Genomic DNA, 24,019 nt, shown 5'->3' on the forward strand with positions numbered 1-24,019 from the left:
CTCTTCCGTGTGGATCCCAAAATTTTCCCAGGGAAAAAGCCAGGAGGATGAAGGGAGGGAAGGGAAGAGAAGGAGAGAGACGGGAAGGTTGGGTGGTGATAGTGGAGATGGTGGTTGGGGGCGGAGGGCGGCCAGGTGGGCTCCGGCTGCGCCCCTCTGCCCTGACAGCCTGTCTGGCTTCTGTCCCCCCAGTGCTCAGCATTGGGGAGGGCGGTTTTTGGGAGGGGACCGTGAAAGGCCGCACGGGCTGGTTCCCGGCTGACTGCGTGGAGGAGGTGCAGATGAGGCACTATGACGCCCGGCACGGTGAGTGACCCCTGCTTCCCTGGATGGCTCCTGAGGGTCCCTCCTCTTCCAGCTCCCCATTGCTCTTGCTGGGAGGCAAATCCAGATCATATTCACAGAGAAAAGACTAGAACAAATCACACACACAGAAGTAGATGCAAACTCGTGTACATGACAGACGTGCCACGTAGCCCACACTTGCCAACACACTCGCGCACATCTGGACCCTGGGCAGCTGTGGAGACACTTGTGGCCTGCCCGCAGCATGCACTCGTGCGAGCGTGCACCAGCCTGGGATCCCCCATGCGGCCCTCGTGACCACGGTCCTCCCCAGACAAGGTTCTCCCATCAACGCTGGGTACTTGGAGTGTGTGACTGCTGTGTGGCTGGCAAGCAAGTAAAGAGGTCAGTGTGAGAAAAGAGGCGTCATTCCAAAGTGGACAGATTGTCCAAGTGGGCAGTGCAGGGAGGCCTGGGCCAGCCAAGAGGAAACGAGGCCAGCTGGGCCCAGAGGGGCTGTCATGGGTGCCCCGGGGCCAGGATGGTCTAAAGGCAGCAGGTGGGGGACAACTACATCCTTAGCCGGCAGGGAGGACGTGGGGGCAAAGGTTGTGGCTCCTGGGGCTGGTTAGCAGCCTCCGTGTGACCCAGCTGGTCACCTGCACCTCCAGGAAGGAGCCCTCTGGGTGCTGGGATCTGAGGTGATCTTGCCAGTAGAAAGGAGAGAACTGGTCCTTTCAAACCCCAGTCAGAGCTGACTGCAAGCCCTGGAGGCCTCTCTACCCACAGGTATTTCTGGCCCCAAGAGCTAGTGGGACAGGGGAGCCCCCTCCTGAGTGGTGGCTCGTGGTGGTCACTAATGGTGTGTCTGGACCCAGGGTGCACACATCTGTCTTTCTGCACACGAGGGGCTCAGACCCAGCGTTGCCATGCTTCCTTATCCTGGGTTGAGAATTTCCCCAGGGCAGCCCACCCCGTGTGGCCTGGGCCTCTGCCCTGGGTGGAACGTGGCTGCTGATCCACTGCTGGGCAGGATTCTTTACTCTTATCCTTGGCTGTTCACCACCTTGCTCTGATGGCTCTCCTTGTGGCTAGGAGCCTGGAAGGGACATGATCCCCTCTAGTCTGCCCAGGGTGGGCAGGTGGGGTGGTGTGTTGAGGTGGAAAATGATTTCAGCAGTTTGGGCGCTGGTGCCAACTGTGGATAGGAGAGGCGGGAGGAAGCCTCCAGACCTGCCTAGGGAGGAGCCCTCTGCTCCCCCGTAGGGTGGAGAATGAAGGTTCTGGTTGGAGAGCTGTGTGGGTCCAGGGGCAGCTGGAGCTGAGTCTGAAGCTGGGGAGGAAGGGAGAGAGGTCTGGACTGAACTCAGAATTTGAGAACAGCTAACGTTTCTTAGGTGCTTGGCATGTGCTCGATGCTGTGCTGGGAGCTGGGATCACAGGGGCTGGCTCTGTGCCGAGCGAGGAGCAGGTGTGTGCCGTGCTCCAGCAGGCATGTTGTGGTGTGACTGTGATGGCGTGAGCCCAGGGAGGCTCCCTGAGTTGGTTGAAGGAGTCAGAGAGGGCTTTTAAGCAGAGGGGTTGTTGGGACTGAGCCTTGGAGGGTGGCTGGGGCCCGCCAGGGGGTCAGCTGACGGGGTGAGGCAGAGCCTGTTGGCCAGAGTGTGGCGTGGCCCGCTCCGAGCAGCGTCAGGATGCCTGGCGCGGTTTTCTACTCTTTTACATCTAAGAGTTCTCCAGTCCATCCCAGCAGGCCTGGGAGGTGGAGATAGTCGTTAGTCCATCTCTGGGAGGGTGGGTTCCACAGTTCGAGGAGCAGAGTCTTGTTTGCAGTGCAGGCAGTGGGCTGCAGGGTCTGTGCTGTGCCCGCCACACTGCGCGGGCTCTGGTGTGAGTGAGCCTGAATGGGGCAGGGGCGGAGCTGGAGGCAGGGGTCCTGGGACCAGGGCCTTTGGTTCCTGGCGGTGTCATAGGAGGCGGAGTCTGGGGGAGGGGGTTGCTGTCCTGATTGTGCCTTTCATTTAGGATTCATTTAGGAGATGGAGTGGGGTTGGGGGGTGGAGCAGGGCTGGGCCTGGGTTCTGGAGAAGGGAGAGGTCACAGAATAGCCTGCTGAGGGGGCTGTAGGCCTCTGGGCAATGGTGCGGCCCCTGGACGAGGGCTGGGGCTCTGGCCTGTGCAATCAGAAGGTGCCAGAAGGTACTGGGTAGGTGGGAGCGTTTCATAGGTTGGCGGGGAGACAGGCCTGCCAGGCTGCCCGTTGGCGGGTGGGAATCACCTCTGTCCTCACCTGCAGGCCTGGCCCAGCTGCTCTGGACAGAGTCTCTGGTCTGGGACCCAAGGGCTGAGTTCTGCCAGAGGTGAGAGGGCAGCCCAGGAACACAAACCTGCTTCCAACAGGCCCAGATCCAAAGAAGGATCTGTTTCTGAGACTGGAGCAGGGACTTCGAGGCCAAGGAGGGGACACTGCCAACACGTGTGGGCCAGGCGACACCCGTGGTCTGCAGAGCGCGGCTCCCACGGTGCCCGTCTGGGTGGAGGGAGCAGGTGCAGGCAGGGAGGGTGAGCTGCTGGGGCAGGGCGGGGCGGCCCTGGGTCTTCTGGCGGCTGGTGTGGGGCCCCGGGCTGTGGCTCTGCTGGCCCCCCCGCCTCCTCTTTTCCTTCCAGTCCTTGGGCGACCATGCTGTGTGTTTTCATTTTAGCTGGCTTTTACGTGTCTGATTAATAAAACTGGAAAATGAATTTGCGTTATGTAATAAATATACTGTGTTTGGTCGATAAATATAAAAATAGGAGGCCAGTGATCTGCAGAGGTTCTTTTTTTTGGGGGGTGGGGGCAGTCCTTCTGCAGGCAGGCACTGTGAACGTTTCCAGAGTCGGGTCAGTGTGGAGATGGGTGCGGTGGAGGGCAGAGCAGTCTGGGCCCCCCCGGAGCTGGGCGAGGCCTGGCTTTGGGGTCAGCAGGGTGGTGGAAGCAGGTGTGCTGCAGAGGAGAGGGAGGCTCGAGCACTTGGGAGGGAGCCAGTGAGATAAAGCTACAGGTCGTCAGAGCCGAGGGGGCCTCCACGGTGAATTGTCCCGCTCTGTAAGGAGGGCCGAGAGGGACTGCTGACGTGCAGAGAGTCACACAAGTTAGCAGTAGGGCGCTGAAACCCAGACCAGTGCTTTTCCCGACGTCTGTGGGTTCTGAAACCCAGACCAGTGCTTTTCCCGACGTCTGTGGGTTCTGAAACCCAGACCAGTGCTTTTCCCGACGTCTGTCTTCTGACGGTAACACGAGCACGTCTTCCTGTCCCGCCGCTCCTCCTTCTGTTGTTTGGCTCAGCCACCCATCCTGCCGTCCAGCTGCTCATCCAGGAGCCCCCCAGCAAGCCCCCACCCTGCACTCTCCCTCCATCCACTCATATATGCGTTTACCGTTTGACCTGGCTTGTCTGTCCCTTGTGCCATCCAGCCGTCCACCAGCCAGCCAGTCAGCTGTCTACCGCTTTGCCCGCCCAGTTAGCACTCGGAATGCATGGTATGGACGCAGAAATAAACGCGGCACAGCGCCTGCCTGCAGGGAGCTCAGTCAGTGGAGGAGACTGGCCGTCAGAACCGTGGTTCCCTCTCGGCTCTGCTTCCCCACTGCTGCCTGTCACTCCTCTGCCCCAGCTGTCCAGGCTGCTCACTGTTCCTTGAAAACCCCAAGCCGGCACCTGGCAGGTGACTCTGCCCTGAACACTCCCACCCCTGGAAGGCCCTTTACCCACATAAAGAGATGCTCCCTTATGCCCTCTTTGCTTTGTTCAACTCTCCCTTCACGGTGAGGCCTTCACGTGACCACCTGGAGCTGCCGTGTCCCCGTCTACTTACTTTTTCTCTCTGCTTGCCAGCACTCGACATGTTCTGTGTGTGCCTGGTCCTTGACTCCTCTGTCTCTTCAGCTGTACAGTTTAGACTGTACACTGCGCAGCGCAGAGGCTTCTTTCTGTTCTTTGCTGTATTTGCAGAGCCTGGTGCATAGTAGGGGCTCAGGACATACTTCTTTAACGAATAAGTTAATCTTGAGAAATGCTAAGCTGGTAGAGAAGCGGGGAGGAGCTGAGGGATGAAATCTGAGGTGGTGGAGCTGCCGAGCTGGAGCAGAGGTCCCGGGAAGCCGGAAGCAGGAGCGGGCGCAAGGGTACTGGGGAGTCCAGCGCGCAGGCCGCAGGAGAAGTCCGTCTGGAGCAGAGCGGTTGTGGCTAGAGGTGTGGCCTGGGACCTGCTGGCTTGCAGGACATCAGCAAGGCGGAGCTGGGGTAGCAGGTAGCTGGCCAGCTCTGCAGGGAGAGCACAATGGGGTAAAGCTCTGTGGGAGGCAGTGAGAGCAGGCAGGGGAACCCACCCCCCAAACCTGGACCCCTCCCTGCCCACTCAGAGAAACGGTCCCGAGCAGAAGCCCCATGAGGGTGAGCATCCCTGTGGTGAGGGACACACTGACGACACAAGGCTGCCTCCAGGCCAGAGCATAAGAGTATGTAGCGTGACACCTACGCTTGCACACACAGACCTGCACACGCACTGTCACGTGTGTGAGCACAACAGCTGCATGTGACTGCAGGTCACACAGACATACGCCTGTTTGAACAGAGCGCTTGGACACAGCTCCAGGCCACTCCCGTGTGCGTGCTCACCGTCTCTGCCCTGAGTTTCCGGCTTGTCGGCTCTCCCTGAGGTTGCCCTCCCGTGTGCGTGCTCACCGTCTCTGCCCTGAGTTTCGGGGCTTGTCGGCTCTCCCTGTGGTTGCCCTCCCGTGTGCGTGCTCACCGTCTCTGCCCTGAGTTTCGGGGCTTGTCGGCTCTCCCTGTGGTTGCCCTCCCGTGTGCGTGCTCACCGTCTCTGCCCTGAGTTTCCGGCTTGTCGGCTCTCCCTGGGGTTGCCCTGGCCTTGTGTGGTCTGCTCTGTGCAGCCACTCAGGAGAAGGGTGAGCCACAGCCCCTGCCCATTCTGGACCCTGGACCCTTTCCTGCATGGTCCCCTCAGCCTTCTTACCTCAGGACTGCCCCATGTGGGCACAGCCAGGCCAGGGGCATGTGTGTGGGCGGAGGCTGGTGGCCCGCACAGGTGAGGGGGGTTCAGGCCAGCTGGAGGGTCAGACCCTCCGTCAGCTCCTCAACCTCCCCTCAGAAACCCGGGAGGACCGGACCAAGCGGCTTTTCCGCCACTACACAGTGGGCTCTTACGACAGCCTCTCTGCACACAGGTACGGAAGGGGCAGGCGGGCCGGTGCGCGATGGGGCCAGATGGGGGGAGGCCCAGGGGAAGCAGTCAGCGGGGCGGGGTGGTGCCCAGCCTGCGCGTCTGCTGCCTCCCCGGTCAGTCCAGGGACGACTCCCAGGGCCGGCGCTGCCCATGGACCCCGTCTGGGGCACCTGGGGGGTATTCTTCTCACCTCTCCATTTTCCTTCATCAGTGACTATGTCATTGACGACAAGGTGGCTGTCCTGCAGAAACGGGACCACGAAGGCTTTGGTTTTGTGCTCCGGGGGGCCAAAGGTAATGACCAGGGGGGTGTCCCGCTGGCGATGCTCGCCTCCTGCCTGGCCTCTGCCCCCTTCCTCCCCCACGGCCCGCTCCCTTCCTGTCTCCCCGCCGTGACTCTCTAGTCTCTGTTTGGGATGTTGGTAGGAGGACGCAGTTCTGTTGTCTCCCTGATTTTCGGGGCCTCTGCTGAGGGTGTCTAACGGAGTAGGGGCCTTTCTGGTGGGGTGTGGGGTGGGCCTCTCAGAGGGGTGCGCTCCGGATTGCTGGGCCGGCTCTTCTTGCCCTGGGCAGCCCTGTGTGCGGCCGTCCAGCCCAGGCCGGGCACTGCAGGACTGCCCTGGCGGCGCCCGCGCTGACCGCCCCCGCCCGGCCCCACAGCAGAGACTCCCATCGAGGAGTTCACGCCCACGCCGGCCTTCCCTGCGCTCCAATACCTCGAGTCGGTGGATGTGGAGGGCGTGGCCTGGAGGGCAGGGCTGCGCACGGGAGACTTCCTCATCGAGGTGAGGCTGGGCCTTCCCCGTGCGCCCGTGGGTGCCGGCCTCCAAGCCCGGGAGGCCTCACTGGACCCCCACCCCGGCCCTGGCCGTCGCAGGTGAACGGCGTGAACGTGGTGAAAGTCGGACACAAGCAGGTCGTGGCTCTGATCCGCCAGGGCGGGAACCGCCTCGTCATGAAGGTGGTGTCAGTGACCAGGAAGCCGGAAGAGGATGGGGCTCGACGCAGAGGTGAGTGTTGGGTTCCCCTTCTGTCCCCTGACCTTAGACCTTTGACCCCGGGCCCACGCTCCTCTCCTCGCCGCAGCCCAGACTGCTGACCTCAGGGGCCTGAACCTAGGCGAACACCCACGTGCGTGGCCTGGGTACCCATCCCTGACGTCAGCCAGCCAGCCCTGCCCCAGCTTCTGACCCCTGACCCCAGGTTGCCCTCCTAAGATTCCTGCCCCGTCCTTCCCGGTGCCCCCCAGCCCCTGGCATGGAAGAGCCCTCCTTCCCAACGCTGCCAGCAGCTGCCTGGAGGCCGGGGTTGCCATGGCAACTGTGAGGTTGACGCTGCCGCCGCCGCCGCCGCTTATTGTCGGAGGGAAGGGGGAGGCGGCACCTGCGGGAACAGGAAAAGCGTCTTCTCCCCGCGCCGGCGCCGCCCGGGCTGTGCCGCCCGCCGCCCCTGCCCAGGCCCTGGCCTGGCTGCCCACACCCCGGCCCCCAGAGGGGCAGTGGCCTCCGGGGCCTGGGGGAGCCCTGGAGCGGCAGGAGCCCGGCTCGCGGGAAACCCCTCCCAGCCCCCACCCCATGGCTCTGGGGTCCCCCTCTCAGCCCTTGAAACTGCAGCCTGGGTCCCGGGCCGGGGCCGGCTGGCCTGTGAGCTCCCAGGGGCCCTGACCGCCTCCTGAGGCCCCAGCGGCCCTGGCCCAGCCTGACCTTCAGCCCCGCCGAGCTCCCAGCACCATGAAGAAGTTTGCATCCAGCCGCAGCCTCAACAAGATCCTGGCTCAGTGTGACTCGTCCTCCCGGGAGTACGAGGAGATCCAGGCGGTGGAGCGCAGGTGGCACCTGCACCTGGCCACGCCACGCTGCCTGCTGCTAGACAGGAGGTCCAAGGCCTCCCTCTTCTTTGCAGCCCCGCCGCCCCCTAAGAGAGCCCCCAGCACGACGCTGACCCTGCGCTCCAAGTCCATGACAGCAGAGCTTGAGGAGCTTGGTGAGTGGCGGGGCAGGTGGGGGGCAGACAGCCCGGGGTGGGGGGCCGGGTGGGGTAGCTGGCCAGACTCAGGCAGAGACAGAAGGGAGGACGGATGGACAGACGGATGTATGGATAGGTCAGAGGTAAATGCGTGGGTGCTGGAGCGGGGGGACCTGGGCTGAAGAGGGAGGCAGTGTGTGGCTGGACTGGGGGCTGAGCGGCAGGGTAACAGGGCTGGAGACGGACCTGGGGTGTCCCGGTCTGGGGTAGGGGAGCGGGGCCTGCCGCCTGTGTGCTTGCCTGCATGTGTGCGTGCTGCCCCCGGCCCCCCGCGCCTCCCGTGTGACTTTGCTCCTTCATTTCATCCAAGTGAGGAGAGGGGCCCTGAGCTTTGCTCCAGGCGCTAACTGTGTGGTCTGGGCCTCCCTAACCCTCTTAGCACCTGCTTATGCATCCGCTAAGCAGGGTAGTTACAGTGAGCTGCTGACCTCACAGGGCCGTGGGAACATTGCTGGTAGAGTGATGGACCAGGCCCTCGAGTGGCTGGAGGCAAAGAAGAGTGTGTTGGGGCTTTGATGGGCATGTGGGGGCCACAGTCCCAGGATGGCCAGCAGTAGCCTCATCATTGGCGTTTTCAGATATACATGACCACGTCCTGACCTATGGACAGTTAATAGTGGTCATGCCCTAACTTGTATGACCGTGACTATCTTCATCATGGCATGGTCTAACATACATAACTGCTAACATGCTCCATCCCTATAATCTGGACTCAATCCTAGTCTGGTTCCAGCCATAGGACGACCCTGACTCTGGTCCTAAGATGAACTGTGACCCAGTGCTGGGCACAGGAAGGGCCTTGATCATGGTTCTAGACTGAGCCCCAACCCTGGTCTCAGGCTTGGTTCTGCCCCAGCCGTAGAAAGAGCCCTTACCTGTCCCCTAAAATTATTTCCCACTTTCCTCATGGACTGACCCCTGACCCAGTCCTTTGCTGAGCCACCCCCTTCCGAGCAGGTGCTCTTGACTGCAGTTTGGTTCAGTGGAGAGGACAGCCACCAAGACAGATTGAGCTGACGTGGCCAGGACCGTCTTCCCCATAAATATTCTGAATAAAGAAAACTTTAAAAAATACACAGCCAACTCAAAATGAAGGGAGAGGAATTTCCCAGTTCTCAAAAATGAAGAGAGCCAAGACTGTGAGAGGAAGCTGATGCTTCCATAATCCATGAGGTCCTGGAACAGATACAGATCCTGAGGGCAAGGGATCAGGGCTCTGATGCCGCTACAAAGCCCGAGAGATGTGGAGAAGCTAAAGCCAAGCCCCAAACTGGAATTAGCCTCAGAAGAGCTAGGGATCATAGAAAAATGTGAGAGAGACAAGTCACGGTGTTTAAACACCAAGTTTGACAGAACTCATAAGGCAAGAACAGGACAGTGAGAAAAATAAGCAGATTTTGAGAGGATTCCTAAAGAACTGTTACTGAAACAAAGTTTAGCCACTGAGATTTAAAAAATCCATGCCTGGGGAACAGTATACTGACCTACCCGAAGGAAGGAACTATGAATTGAATGATAAATCTGAGATTGCCCAAAATTCAGCGCAGAAAGGTAAGGAGATGGGAATCATCAAAGAGCAGGGAAGGGACATGGGCGACAACCCGGCAGCCTGAATAAGGTCCCGGAGGGAAGGGCAACAAAATTGAGGAAGAGGCACTATTCGGAGAGTAGATGGCTGAGAACTTTCTGAGATCGAACAAGGACATGAGAACCCAGTTTGCAGGAGTCTAAGTCTGAAGCAGTGAAGTGAAAACAGAGCCGCCTCTGGTAGTAAGAGTTCACGGCACCACAGATGAGAGGGAGAATCTTAACTGCCAGAGCACGATGACTTGGAAAGGAACAGGGGTCAGACTGGCAGCAGAGGCATCGTCAGCAGCAGCAGGTTCTGGAAGACGATGGACAGTAACTTCAAAGTCTAGAGTCAGAATGCTTTTCCACCTGGAATTCTGTGTCCAGTAAACTCAGTCAAGAGTAAGGGAGAGAGGGGGGTGGAGTCTGGGCCCCAGGGTCACAGGGGTCTGAGACTAGTCATGGGGAGCTGATCCATCTCACTGATTGAGGCTCCAAACGGATCGATAGACCGATGCCAGTCAGCAGTGGATGTCGCTAGACCCCACACTAGGCTCTGCTGGGTGGTTCCCAGAAGTCTCCTGCCAGAGGCCCTGTTCAGCTGCATGTTCAGAAGGGATCCTTCCCGCTTTGCACAAAGAGGTGCTTGGACAGCCTGTCATCCAGGGACTCAGGGACTCTGACCTGCAGAAACAGAACTGCCTTTTGCTTTCTGGGCTGCTTCTGTCTGCGGAGACCAGTGCGTGGGAGAAGAGCCTCCTTCCTCTCTGGTCTGGATGTTTCCTCTGCTGCCTTCTGACAGGGTTGCTCCGCAGACCCGTATTCCAGAGGGAAGGGACCCACTCTTGTGGTCTGAGGTCAGATCCTTCCACCAGCTTTTCCTGAACAGAGTGTGGGGAAGGGAAGGGACAGCTTCGCACAGAGCCTCCGTGCACACTGCTGAGTGGGGGGTCGCAGTCTTAGCTGAACTGGACCCAAGCTCTTCCTGTGGCCCTGTTGTGAGAAGGGTCTGGGTGGCCAGGAGCACAGGAAGACCACTCCTGCCCCCAGAGACAGTTGTTCTGGGGGGCCAGCCCACTTGCTGACCTTCTCTTGACACATATGGTTTGAGAAAGCCAGGCTGGCATCAGGGTCTTCTCAGGTGCCTAAGCAATCATCCCATGATTCACTGTGCCTTTAAAAGGTAGAAATAAGACCCACGGGTTCCTTGCCAGCATAAACACATTACGTTTATGTCATAACATCAAGGGCGGATAGGGCCCTTAGGTGTCCTGCAGTCTATCGAGACGAGGACCTGAACGTGTGGGAAAAAATGAAAATATGAGGCCACAGAAGCAGCAGGTGGCCAGGATGGGGCTCAGGCCAGGTGGCGCCTTGCTGTTCACAGGGTCCTCAGGAGGAAGAGGAAGGGAGGTGTGTCCTAGGGGTGGTGTCCCAGCAGAGGGGGCTGAGGAGGCTGGCGGAAGTTGGGCTGAGAGGAAGGGGTTGGGTAGGGACTCTCCTGTGAGAAGAAGCGAGGAGGGGGAGGTGGGGGCCGGGCAGGACCTCTCAGTCACTGCGTGCTCAGCGCGTAGCTCCGGCCACGGGCATCCTGGGGCAGTAGAGGCCAGAGGGGCCCCGAGGGGCCAGAGCACCTCCGGTTCATCCTCTTTCTCATAAGAAGCCTGGAACTGCTGGGTTCCTTTCTCTTTTGGGATGAGACTGTCAGGGCAGCTGCCGTGCCGGGGGTGCTTCCTGACTGGCCATGGTCCGGCAGACACACTGACCTGCCTGTTTTGGAAACATACTTCAGCAATGCTCATGGGCGACCCTTGCACCACTGATGGTCTCTGAAGTGGGTTTCTATGAGGTTCGGCCTCTTCTCTGAACAAACGTTTGATTCAGCCAAATACGACTGAGTCGTGCATCCACGTGCGCACGTCTGCATGTGTGTGTGGAGGTGCACAAGCATGTGTGTGTGAGCGTGTGTGTGCATGCACACGGCACTGTCCCTGCTTGTGTTCCCACCTTGAATTTCCTGTACCAGCTCGGCATTTGGGTGGAAGTGCCACTCACAACCTGACGGGGATACAGCCTGGGGTGGGGGAGGAGGGTGGCAGTCGGGGGTGGAGCCCAGGTGCCGAGGGACGAAGTCTGCCTCTCACCCCATTTACTCTGTTTCTTGATTGCAAGCCTCCATTCGGAGAAGAAAAGGGGGTGAGTCATCTGCTGTGCCCCAGGCCCAGCTTTGCCTGACCCCTGGTGGGGCCCCCGCACGTGATTGCCCCAGCGGCCCCACGTGATTGCCCCAGTGTGTGCCTGCCCTGGTGTGTCGAGTCAGGGGGTCTGGAGGCCTGTGCTGTACCCTCCTGTTTAGGGGCACAGTAGAAAGACCTGGGAAGGGTCAGATGGGCTGGGCTGGGCTGGTGAGTGTAGCCACAGGCCCTGGGGGCTTGGGCGGGCTGGGCGGCGGTGTGAGGGCGTGGGAGTCTGAGATAGGGCTAGAAGAGCCCCCCAGGGGAAGCCACAGGCTGTGCCAGGCCTGGAGCGGAGGAGGGGCTCCAGGGGGGCCAGCTGAGGAGCTCTCTGGGGCACAGAGTGGCTGGGCCGGTGGGGGCGGGGGCCTGGGTTCTTTTCTGGGACTCCTGTGGCTGGTGCGTGGGTTCTGTTTCTGCCCTGGCCTGTCATGGGGTTCAGGCGAGTGCTGACATCCTTTCAGGGCAGGGATCTGGGCCCCGCGGCTGGGTGGCCTTCAGCACCCCGTTCTTCCCGTCAGGCTGCCCCCCCATCCTTTGAGCCTCCTTCCTGCACACCCATGTGTCTGGCCTGGCTGCCCCGGGCACAGCATCCATGGGCGGAGAGAGGCTGGGCCTGGGTGCTGAGTTCCCGCGTCTGCTGGCCCCACCTGTCAGGTGGCCGTGGGCCTGTCTGCTGCGCGGCCGTGCACGCCGGATGGGAGCCTGCGAGGGCTTGGCTGTGTGTGTCCCGACTCGTTTGTGCCTGGTCCCCCCCCCATTCCTGGGTCTGCTGGGCGTTCCCTGTGCTTGGGGCACACTCCTGCCTCAGCCCAGGTTCCCCGTGTGACCAGCGAGCTTGCCTCTGAACTTTCCCAGTCCTTGCCCAGTCCCAGGTGAAGTGCTTCCCTCAGGGTCTTTTCAGGTAGAAAGCAGATGACTCAGTCTCCTCTGGGGACACTTTTCTTCGCACCTTTGAGGCAGACACAGACGCTCTGCTGGGAATGCTTTGGTTCTGCCCTCAGCTCATTAGCGGGGCTCCCAGGGCGCTCTGCGGCGGCCCGTGTGCTGCTTCCGGTTGTAGGGGACGTGGTGGCTATTCGTCGCCCCTGAAGGCCCCTCATCCCCTCTCGTGTTCTGGTCCAGAGAGGTGCATCCCCAGCTGCGTCCCTGCCGTGTCTGGCCCCCACACCTGGTGTGGCTGCGGGCAGTGGGACTGAGCAGTTCCAGGGCCCCAGGCCTGCTTCCTGATGGCCTTCGTTTCTTCTTTCTTTAAGACTCTAAAGTAATTTACTTAAGAATATATTTTTTTCTCGTTTTGTTGGGGATTGTGGTCAACCTCACCAGCTTGTAGTTTGCAGAATTCCTGGTTCTTTTCCTTTGGAAAATAAGTCTTGTCTGGCCTCAGGCCCCCTTGCTGGTGGCCAGCGGTGATTTTGCTTTGCTAGCTTGCTTTGTGTCTCTGGAACTGAGTTCTTCTGGACCTAGAGATGCAGCCGGTAGATCCCAGCTCAGGTGGGTGTGCACCCTGTGTGGCACATGGAAGCATTTTCTCTCTGGTCATGTCGTTCTGCCTGCGGTTTCTGGATAATCTGGTTGTGAAGTCTGGTCTCTTATTGGATCTGTGATTTGGGGCAGCTCCTCTCCCCAGAGCTTCAGATTCTTGCTGGTGAAGTGGAGACAGTAGCTGTATCCTCTGCCTGTGGCTGCTGCAGGATGAGAGGAATCATGTACTCTCTTCTCACGCTGGAAGTCACCAAGTGAAAAGTGAAAGTGAAAGTTGCTCAGTCGTGTCCGACTCTTTGCGACCCATGGACTGTATAGTCCATGGGATTCTCCAGGCCAGAACACTGGAGTGGGTAGCCGTTCGCTTGTCCAGAGGATCTTCCCAACCCAGGGATCGAACCCAGGTCTCCCACATTGCAGCTGGATTCTTTACCAGCTGAGCCACAAGTGACTTAGCAAATGGTGGTGATGGGGATTCAGCTTCCAAAGGGAGATCACTCATCTCATTCTAGAAGCAAAAGGAAGGCCCCTCTGATCCCCACTGCCCCTGGGGTTGCTGAGAGCTGTGCACAGGCCAAGTGGCCTGGTCTGCAGATAAAAGTGTGTTTTGCTGGTGACTCCAGCATTTGTTGAACTGCCGTGTATTTGGGGCCTAGGTTGGATGCTCAGGACATGCAGGCACGGATGGCTGTTTGCTCTCTTCTCCCCACGGGCTGTCTGGGGAGGTGAGGTGCAGAGACAAGAAGGGTTGTAGAAAGTGTGTCCTTAGTGCTTGCCTTGAGCCAGACACAGCTGCAGCCCTTTGGCCGAGTGTGCTGCTTCTCACAGCAGACGCTGAAGCGGGCACCTTTTTATGTCTGTTTTATCAGATCAGGAAATCAAGTCACAAAGAGACTAGGTCAGGACAGTCAGTATACAGGATGGAGCTGGACATCTCGGAGGAGTTTATTTCCGCCCCTGTGGCAGTTGCTGAGCAGTGCTGGGAGGAGGTGTCGTGGCTGACCACCGCGCTCCCGCTGGGACACTGCGGGCATCAGGGTACTAGGCGTAACCAGATGTGTGCTCCTGTATGGGGGGTGGGGCTCGGGGGGGGTTGGTGGCTGAGTGACAGGTGGGTCGCAGTGGGGCTACGGACAGCCAGGCCAGGGGGCAGCCGGGCAGACAGTGGGGCTGCCTCCCCGTCTGCTGTGTCCCGCTTGCTAGCCCTAAGTGGACCCTCTCCTGTCATCCAGACACACTTGTTTAACAGAATCTCCAAGTCATGTTGTTCATCAAAACTACTGCTTTCCAAAATATTAAATAGCTTTAAGAGAAACAAGCAAGCAAAGGTTTTCTTTCATAACAGATTTGAAAAGAATGCCTCCCGAGGGCATCTGGTTTAGGCCTCAGCCCCAGGCTGGTCCTTCTCCCTCCTAGCTTCTGGGGCAGCTTTCTGAGGGGCTGCTGGAAGCCCCTCAGCATTGCCTCTCCCAGTGGCCTCTTCTTAGCACCTCCCACCCTAGTTGGCGCTGCCTTTTCCAGCCGTAGGTTCTGGGGCCTCCTTATCTGCTACAGCTATGCTTTAGGTCTCTAGCCTGGGGCAGTGAACCACTCCCTACCCCCACCCTGGTTTTGGTTTATGCACACTCTTTATGGACGCTGGCTATGCACCAGGGTCTGTTCTGGAGCTGCTGCCTGCCTCGGTGCAGTGAGGGTACAGACGGGAATAACGAAAGGGCAGTGGGAAACTGGGAAGCTCAGGAAGTCTCTGCCTCTGAACAGTCTTGCCCCTGCCATGGGTCTCCCCCTCATGGCCAGCCAGGCTTTCCTGGAGCCGTGTTCACGGGGTCACCTGGAGCCTCCCTGAGGGGAGAGGCCAGGCTGGAGTGGCGGCTGGTTCTGGCATGTGCGGGGCTTGGGTGGGACACGAGTCTCAGGCCTCCTGTCTTAGATTAGGAACGCATGCCTTGGGGAGTGAGGGCCGAGCCGGGCTGGGCGGCCTCTGTCAGCAGCCCCGGGAGGACCAGCTTTGTGGGAGGCTGGGTCTGGGGCTGCAGGGGGCTGTCGCAGGCTCAGGGGCCCTGTGGCTGAGGCAGCACCTCTCTGGCTGTGCAGAGAGGCCGGACGAGATCCTGGCGGCCGCCGCAGAGCCGGCACTGAGGCCCGACATCGCGGACGCGGACTCAAGGGCAGCCACCGTCAAGCAGCGGCCCACCAGCCGGAGGATCACCCCCGCTGAGATCAGCGTGAGCCTGCCTGGCAGCTGGGGGCAGGGGCGTGGGGGGGCACGGGGCCTGCATCCCCTCCCCATCGCTTGTGCATGTGGAGCGTGAGGGTCCCTCATTTGGACTCCACTCTTCAGGGGTGGGGGTGAAGGACCCCAAAGCCTCTTCCGAAGACACTGGGGGCCATCTGAGCCCCCAGAACAGCCACAGTTCAACGCGTGCTGAGTGCTCACTCGATGCCTCCTGCCTTTGGCAGGCTCTGTGCCCCCTGGAGCAAGGACCCCAGCCCAGCTGAGGCCACAGCATGGTGTGCCTCTGTTTCCCACCGCCCACTTCTGGGCTGTTGCCACCCACCCCCCTCCGCCTCACCGAGGCCCCCTGCCTGCCTGCTCTGTCCCTGTCTGGAAGAACCCTGCCCAGGGCTGCCTGGGTCCCAGAGCTCTGCCCCTGCTCCTTGGAGGCAGGACCTGGGTCTGGCTTCTGTGTCAGCCACCGTGGGCACCAGGGCTGCTGGAATTAGCACATGGAGGGTCTGATCTCAGGCTTAGGAGGAGGATGGGTGGGGCTGGATGGGGAACTAGGGGCCCTGGTGCTCTGGAGCCTCCATACACCCCTGCCCCCCCAACTCTCACAGTCACTGTTTGAGCGCCAGGGCCTCCCAGGCCCGGAGAAGCTGCCAGGCTCCCTGCGGAAGGGGATTCCACGGACCAAGTCTGTAGGTACGGCTGGGCTGGGGGCTGCATGGGGCTGGAGGACTGGGTTGGGGGTGGAGTGGGTGCCGGGCTGGAGGCCCCTGTCTCTCCCCACCCTTCAACTGAGGTCGGCAGTTTCTCTCCGAGTCCTGCCCCTCCCTGGCGGCAGCCCAGGAATCTCATTTGTTTGTGGACATATATGGGGGCGAGGGGATGTCAGTCCTTCACCCAACCAAGAGATACTTTGCTGAAAGATCCCCCTGAGGCTTCTCCCCGTCCCTCCCTGCCGGTGGGCACCCCGGTCCTGCCCTCTCACAGATGCCGGCGTCCCCGCCCCTGGCTCTCCCGTGCCCTGCCTGGCTGTGCCCTGCAGCCCAGCACGCCACACTTCTGATGCTAACGCTGCTCTGCCCTTGAACCTGCCCCCTCCCCTCTCCAGCACTCCAGCTAAGTCTCTACGCCCCTCCTCTCCTTCACAGGCAGTTTTCTGCAGAAGTCCCCCTACTTGCTGTCTCCCCACCTGCCTCTTGGCCTGGGGCAGGCCAGCTTTGTCCATATTTAAAACTGAAATTGTTCCCACCAGGGGATTCCTCCCAGGGGACACACTTGACTTTCCTGCTCCCTCCTCCTTGAAGCTTTCCCCTCTAGGACTTCGAGGACAGTTGCCGTTTTCCCCTCGGTTCTCAGTCTCCATCTCTCCCCTGCGGGACGTGGATCTTTCTCGAGGCTGTGTCAGCCTCTTTGCCTTCGGCACCTAAACCTGTGGGTCCTCATTTCCCGTCACCCTTGGCCACCTCCTCTCCTGACCCCGGGCTGGATCATCTAAGAAGCCCTCCCTACCATCCCTCCCTCTCGGCATCTGGGCCCCCTAACCTCCCCACCTGTCCATCCGTCCACCCACAGACACGTCCAGTTTTCTGTCCATCTGTTCACCGGCTGACCTTTCTGCCTGTCCATGCCTTAATTCCTGTGTGCCCGATGCCCAGCAGAGGAAATGCCTCATCAGTGCTTGCTCCAGCATGTGCTTACATGCGCGGTCCATTTAACACGTACAGTAGCTTTCCTGAGATAACACCATCAGCACCTCTGGATTGCAGATGAGGAAACTGAGGCAAAGGGGGAAAATGACCTGGCCCAGGTCACACAGCTGCCTTGCCTGCCTTCTGTTCACTCATCTGGCCAATCAGCTGCAGACTGATTGCAAACCCAATCTCTTACTCACCCCAAGGCCCTGCTGATGAGCACACACTCTGTGCTGATTCTGGGCAGGGTCTGGGGACTCGGTTGGGGGAGGGGACCTGTCTGCAGACAGCTCAGCTCAGCAGTTGCACGGTGGGAATGCAGGCATATCTGCTGGGGAGGACCAGCCACGCTTGGGTGACAGGAAGGCTGGGGAGTGTGTGTGGGGGTTCAGACAGGCAGGACGCCTGGGGGTTTCCGGGAGATAATGGGGTGAGTTGCTGACAGCAGTGGTCCTTCAGAGACTGCTACGGTCATTTCTCTAGGTGGAAGGCTGGGGAAGGGGGCACAGGTGACTGCAGCTATTTTGGAGCCAAGAAGCACGTCCCCCTCACCCCCCTGGCCTAAGCCCTGGGCATTCTAGTTTCCTCCTTATGTGCTGGCTGCCCCACCAAATTAGGAGTGGTGTGCTTCCTCACACACCTTGCAGCCCTACCTGGCCAGGCCTCACTGTCCTGTGCCTCAGTCTCTGAAGCCCCAGCTTGGGTCTCCCTGTGACCGCCTGCCCCAGCTTCACCCTCTGTTTACCCTCTAGTCCGCCTCTCTCGCCAGAGGGGCCTTTCTGCAGCTTAGAGGTCACCCTGCATCCCTGGAGTTGCTCCTCTGTGGGCTCTGCGGGGCCGCGGGGCCCTGGGCCATCCTCTGCTGCTTCATCTGGGGATGTTTGTCTCTGTCCCCTTCTGACTTGGCTCCACACGCACTGTTAGCCACCCGCCGCCACTCTCTCCGGATGGCCTGTCCCTCAGCCCCGCCCAGTCCCAGCACTGACCCCCGCGGGTCCAGGCCTAAGCGCCTGTCCTCAGGCTGTGAGCCGCTCAGGGGAGGTTGCCAGTGTTTCCCTTCCCGGACACTCCTGGGCTCCGTCCACAGGGAGCGTGTCTTTCGTCCTCCATGCCCTAGCCTGCCACCTGTCAGTCACTTGAATGCTGATCGAGGTGTCAAGACTCTGGGGCTCCTCACCCCTTGTCCTGTCTATGTGACCCTTGCCACACATCTCAGTCCTTGAAATGCAGGGACCTGACCCGTAAACATGAGGACCATCTAGTACCTACCTCCTAAGGCCACCCTGAGGTTCACCCAGCGGGCTGCAGTCACATGCTGATAGTAGCTGTAGGTCCCGCATCTTGAGGCTGGTGCACAGAAAGTGCTGGAGAAATGCCCACGGTTATTTTTTGGGCAGAGGGCCCCACCTGCTCTGCATCAGAACAGAGTCCCATTTTCACCCCAAGGCAAGTGGCTTGTCTTCACCCTGCCTTGGAGTGCGGTGTGCCAAGCCTCCTGCATCCTCCAGGAGCACGAGCTTGTCCCGCGTGGTTCCAGCTCGCGCACAAGCTGGTGGGTGTTGAGCTGCGTTTATATGCCGCGCAGGAAATGTGGCGGGGAGGAGACCCAGGCCAAACCTGGCCCAGAATCTGTGTCCAGCAGTGGGGGTGGAAGGCAGACCTAAAAATGATGATGCTGATGACGACCGTAGCTGCCTTCCTCGGGTGCTTCTGGGTGCTCAGCCCTGTGCTAAAAGCTTGAAACGGCTCCACATCACACTTCCGTGGGAGGGGACAGGGCTCCGGAGGTGAGGACACTGAGGTGTCAGGAGGTGAAGAGACATCCGACAGTAACTGGCAGGAGTGGGATTCAAGTCTTACCGCACCAGAGGCCCCCAGCCCCACCACGGGCCCCGGGCTGTGCTGCTCCGCAGACACCGGCGGGCAGCACTGTGTGGGTGGACTGGTAGCGCCATGGCGGCAGAGGGGGCGGTGGGTGGGGACAGGCAGTCTGCATGGGAACGCGGCCAAGCCCTGAGCCAGGCCAGGTGTAGATCCGCAAGCAGTCTTCCCAGAGCCCTGTGCGTTGGCTCTAAGGGGCCGCTCGTCTGCTCTCCGTGGCCTGGGCTGTTTGTCGCCTGCGGCCTAACGGAGCGCGCCTGCGGCCCAGCTGTCCACACTGCACCCGGGGCACCCGGGAGGCCCCGCCAGGTTCTAGCGAGGCGGCAGGACAGGGGCAGCCCTGCGTGCTCCAGCCCTGCTCTTGCACAGACCCTAATGACACCAGAGTGAGGCAGGAGGTAGGGTTCATTTTAACTCTGTGTTGTCCACGAGAGAACGGGGGCATCGAGGGGCTCAGGGCCTGGCGTAGGCTTACACAGCCAGTCAGGAGTCAGGCTGAAACGTGGGTCACGTGCTCAGCCTGCCATCCCTCCTCTGCCCAGCCTTCCTGAATTTCTGCCACTAGGGCTACGGCAGTTCATGGGGTCACAAAGAGCTAGACACGACGCAGTGACTGGACAACAAGAAGGGCTATGGCACGACCTCCTGGCGGCCCCCCCAGCCCAGTGCCCATCAGTTGCTAGGATGGGGCCTCTCTGGACCTGTCTCTTCCCAGAGCACCACTCACCCGGGCCTCAGCTCTCTCTTCCTGGCCACAGTCCTGCTGTCCCCTTGCCTACAGTGAATCACTCCTGCTTGGGGGAGTTCCCCCTTATATCTGACCGTCTCCCTTCCTTCAACCCTGGTTGCCACCAGGGCCTCCCAGTGACACCTGCTTATTCCGCTGCTGGTGGCTCACGAGGAGGCCTTGCTCAATCTTGGGCGCTAAGGCCTGCTCCAACCACCCTCCGCCCTTCTCCGCAGTTCCGTCCCCACTGCTGGGGTGGGGGTGGGGGGGGGCTGCTGTCTTTGGGCCTCTCCATGGGTCAGGGTTGCAGTCTTCTCTCAGAGCCTCTGCTGCTGGGCCCTCCTCTCCCCTGTATTTGAACCCATCCCTCTCGCCATTCCTCAGGAGCCCTACCAACCTGACGCCCGGCTTGAGGTGCAGAGCCTGGCATTCCGGGACCAGTCCAGCCTGAGGACCTTGCTCAGACTCCCCTGCCCTGGGCTCTCCACGTCTCCCCGTGTCTCCCTCTGCTCTGTAACCCTAGTGCCCTCACCCACCCTGACTCCAGCCTCTGGTGGGCAGGCCAGCAGCTCTAGCAGATTTGGAAGATGCCTTTGTGCCTGGGACCTGGGCTGCCCCCGGGGGTTGGGGGAGGGCAGGCGCCCGGGTCCAGAGGGGCCTCCTCGCAGGCCCTGGCCCTCAGTGCCAGGGCTGGGCTCACCAGAGCCTCTGTCTGCAGGGGAGGATGAGAAGCTGGCGTCCCTGCTGGAGGGGCGCTTCCCGAGGAGCACGTCGATGCAGGACACGGTGCGCGAGGGCCGTGGCATCCCGCCCCCTCCGCAGACCGCGCCGCCGCCCCCTCCCGCCCCCTACTACTTCGACTCTGGGCCGCCCCCCACCTTCTCTCCACCGCCGCCGCCTCCGGGCCGCGCCTACGACACCGTGCGCTCCAGCTTCAAACCCGGCCTGGAGGCGCGCCTGGGCGCGGGCGCCCCGGGCCTGTATGACTCCGGCGCGGGCCTGGGCCCGCTGCCTTACCCGGAGCGGCAGAAGCGCGCGCGCTCCATGATCATCCTCCAGGACTCGGCGCCCGAGGCGGCCGACGCCGCTCGGCCCCCGCCAGCGGCCACCCCACCGGAGCGACCCAAGCGGCGGCCTCGGCCGCCGGGCCCCGACAGCCCCTACGCCAACCTGGGCGCCTTCAGCGCCAGCCTCTTCGCGCCGTCCAAACCTCAGCGCCGCAAGAGCCCGCTGGTGAAGCAGCTGCAGGTGGAGGATGCGCAGGAGCGCGCGGCCTTGGCCGTGGGCAGCCCCGGCCCGGTCGTCGGCAGCTTCGCCAGGGAGCCCTCCCCGACGCACCGCGGGCCTCGGCCCAGCGGCCTCGACTACGGCCCCGGAGACGGCCCCGGGCTGGCGTTTGGGGGCCCGGCCCCGAGCAAGGACCGGCGGCTGGAGGAGCGGCGGCGCTCCAGCGTTTTCCTGTCCGTGGGCGCCATCGAGGGCAGCCCTCCGAGCGCAGACATGCCGTCCCTGCAGCCCTCGCGCTCCATCGACGAGCGCCTTCTGGGAACTGGCGCCACCACCACCGGCCGCGACCTGCTGCTGCCCTCCCCAGTCTCTGCTCTGAAGCCATTGGTCAGCGGCCCGAGCCTTGGGCCTTCCGGCTCCACTTTCATCCACCCGCTCACTGGGAAACCCCTGGACCCCAGCTCGCCCTTGGCCCTGGCCCTGGCGGCTCGCGAGCGGGCTCTGGCTTCCCAGGTGCCCTCCCGGTCCCCTACACCTGTGCACAGTCCCGACACCGACCGGCCCGGGCCCTTGTTTGTGGATGTGCAGGCCCGGGACTCGGAGCGAGGGCCTCTGGCCTCGCCAGCCTTCTCCCCCAGGAGCCCAGCCTGGGTTCCCGTGCCTGCGCGGAGGGAGCCCGAGAAGGCGCCGCGGGAGGAGCGCAAGTCTCCGGAGGACAAGAAGTCCATGATCCTCAGCGTCCTGGACACGTCCCTGCAGCGGCCCGCCGGCCTCATTGTCGTGCACGCCACCAGCAATGGGCACGAGCCCAGTGGGCTGGGGGCCGAAGAGCAGCGCCCTGGCACCCCGGAGCTGGCCCCGGCCCCCACTCAGTCAGCTGTGGTCGCAGAGCCCCTGCCGAGCCCCCGGGCCCAGCCCCCCGGCAGTGCCCCCGCCGACCCCGGGCCCGGCCAGGGCAGCTCCGAGGAGGAGCCGGAGCTGGTATTCGCTGTGAACCTGCCGCCAGCCCAGCTGTCCTCCAGCGATGAGGAGACCAGAGAGGAGCTGGCGCGCATTGGGCTTGTGCCGCCTCCCGAAGAGTTTGCCAACGGGGTCCTGCTGGCCACGCCACTCGCCGGCCCCGGCCCCTCACCCACCACGGTGCCAGGCCCGGCCTCAGGGAAGCCGAGCAGCGAGCCGCCGCCCGCGCCGGAGTCCGCAGCAGATTCGGGGGTGGAGGAGGCCGACACGCGCAGCTCCAGCGACCCCCACCTGGAGACCACAAGCACCATCTCCACCGTGTCCAGCATGTCCACCCTGAGCTCGGAGAGCGGGGAACTCACGGACACCCACACCTCCTTCGCTGACGGACATACTTTTCTACTCGAGAAGCCACCAGTGCCTCCCAAGCCCAAGCTCAAGTCCCCGCTGGGGAAGGGGCCGGTGACCTTCAGGGACCCGCTGCTGAAGCAGTCCTCCGACAGTGAGCTCATGGCCCAGCAGCACCACGCCGCCACCGCCGGGCTGGCCTCTGCTGCCGGGCCTGCTCGCCCTCGCTACCTCTTCCAGAGAAGGTCCAAGCTGTGGGGGGACCCCGTCGAGAGCCGGGGGCTCCCTGGGCCTGAAGACGACAAGCCGACTGTGATCACCGAGCTCAGCTCCCGCCTGCAGCAGCTGAACAAAGACACCCGCTCCCTGGGGGAGGAGCCGGCCGGCGGCCTGGGCGGCCTGCTGGACCCTGCCAAGAAGTCTCCCATCGCGGCAGCTCGGTGAGCAGGGAAGTGGGGAGGGTCGGGTCCCGTCCGCCCCGCCCCGGGCTCCTCCCGTCCTTCCGTGGCTCTGCCCCCCGCCGCCCACCCCGTCCCCTCTGTCACCTGTCCATGCCACCCCGCCCTGCGCTCTCCTGTCCAAGCCTCTGTCCTTTACCTGGCCTCGTCTGTCTGAGACCCAAGGCTCTTTCAGGGGCCTGAGATGTCAGAGGCGTTCTTCTCTGCATCCCTGTTGGTGCTGGCGGTGAAGGCTGGGCGTGAGCACCTCCGCACCCTCCTGAGGCTCTGTGCCCCCGGGGATCCCCGAGGACTCTCTCTCTCTCTCGACCATAGGTGCCTCTACCATTAAGGGTCCTTCTGTGGTCCACTCTAAAGTTGCTGCTGCCCCCCACCCCCAGCTGTTGGACTTCTCGGTGCCCTGTGCAAACCGCTACCCACCGCCCCATCCTCTTTGTGGCCGTGTGGCTGTCCCATGCAGTTGGTACCATCTTTCCTCACTTCCTTTGAAAACTTAGAGTACACTGGATCCTTTTCCTCCTAATACCCACCACCAATTTCCTGTTTTTTGCCCCAGAAACATTTCTCTCAGCACTGCCTCAGAGTCCCTCAAATACCGATTCCTGTTCGTGATTTTCAGAGTGCATTAAGAAGCCATTAGGTGGAAAGCATCCTCTCTCTCTGGACCTCCATCTGCTTCTTCCCACTACCTTACCCGTTCCTCTGGCCTCCCCGCCCACCCCCTACACAAGGTGGGGACCTAGGCCGTGTGGTGCTCTGGACGTGGGCGAGGGGCTGGGGAGCTGCTGTGGCTCAGGGTCAGCTGCCACAGCCTCCGGGCTCATCCAGCTCCTCCCTTGAGGACCTCATTCCCAGGAGCCTGCCCCGGAGAGGACCTGCTTGGGCCTGTGGGCTCCATGGGTGCTGGTGGGAGAGCTGGCCCGAGTCAGCGCTGGTCGCCCCCAGTCAGTCCTTGTCCGCTTTTGCCTTCTGCACCCTGGCGGCTCGCCCCCACGTGTAGCTTTGTGGTATCACATGGGGCACCACCTGCTGACGACTCCTCTTCACCGTGTGACCAACCTAGTGAGTCTCTCCTGCCAGCCTTAGAAGGCAGAGTTCACAAAGCAGCGAGGGGATCCAGGTCTCACTCACAAGGGCTTGTCCAGTCTGCTCTTTTCCCAGCTAAGGACTCAGAAGATAGGTGGGGGCTTGGGAAACTAGTGATGCTTCTCCTAAGTGGTTTGGGGAGCTACCCCCCAGCTCCTGTCATCGCGGGCTGGCTCTTGGGCCCTCCCCACTTTTCACCTCTTCCAACTCCCAGTTGCATGTGAAAGCCTTATTCCTACCAGGACAATGTTTAAAGTGCCCTTAGAGAGGGTGTTAGGGGTGTGGCCGGGGGTGTCCAGTTGGAGTGAGCAGCCCAGACCTCTCAGGAACAGACCCTTGAAGGCGGGGGTTCCCTGATGCAGCCTGGGCCAGCCCCCCGCTCCGCACTCTGCTTCTCCTGCCTCCACCAGCCCCTGCACTCCCTTGTGCCCCTCCTGATGAGAATCAAGGCCGTTGGCAGTGGGTGGCACCACGCCTGGCACAGAGCAGGCCTAATAGAGCATCTGCCGGATGCCAGTGCTGCCCTTTGTGATCTGAGGCCTAGGCAGGCAGCTGAGGGCAGATGCCACAGAAGGCGGACGCGGCTTGAG

At 61.6% G+C, this 24,019-nt stretch overlaps 1 protein-coding gene across 5 annotated transcripts in view; it reads left to right on the forward strand.

Annotated features, from left to right (window-relative positions):
- SHANK3 (SH3 and multiple ankyrin repeat domains 3) overlaps positions 1-24,019 on the forward strand; it is a 49,669-nt gene that overhangs the window by 15,337 nt on the left and 10,313 nt on the right. For 4 of the 5 annotated variants that reach the window (XM_018048998.1, XM_018048999.1, XM_018049003.1 and 1 more), the window contains exons 12-21: positions 193-306; positions 5,437-5,512; positions 5,723-5,805; positions 6,172-6,296; positions 6,389-6,521; positions 7,414-7,494; positions 11,278-11,301; positions 14,919-15,049; positions 15,663-15,747; positions 20,069-22,325. In XM_018048998.1, coding sequence (XP_017904487.1) covers positions 193-306; positions 5,437-5,512; positions 5,723-5,805; positions 6,172-6,296; positions 6,389-6,521; positions 7,414-7,494; positions 11,278-11,301; positions 14,919-15,049; positions 15,663-15,747; positions 20,069-22,325 — 3,109 coding nt within the window. The remainder of the gene's footprint in view (positions 1-192; positions 307-5,436; positions 5,513-5,722; positions 5,806-6,171; positions 6,297-6,388; positions 6,522-7,413; positions 7,495-11,277; positions 11,302-14,918; positions 15,050-15,662; positions 15,748-20,068; positions 22,326-24,019) is intronic. The other variant, XM_018049000.1, reaches the window with a different exon arrangement.

This window comes from Capra hircus, chromosome 5 (assembly GCF_001704415.2).
Source record: "Capra hircus breed San Clemente chromosome 5, ASM170441v1, whole genome shotgun sequence".
NCBI classification, from domain to species: Eukaryota; Metazoa; Chordata; class Mammalia; order Artiodactyla; family Bovidae; genus Capra; species Capra hircus.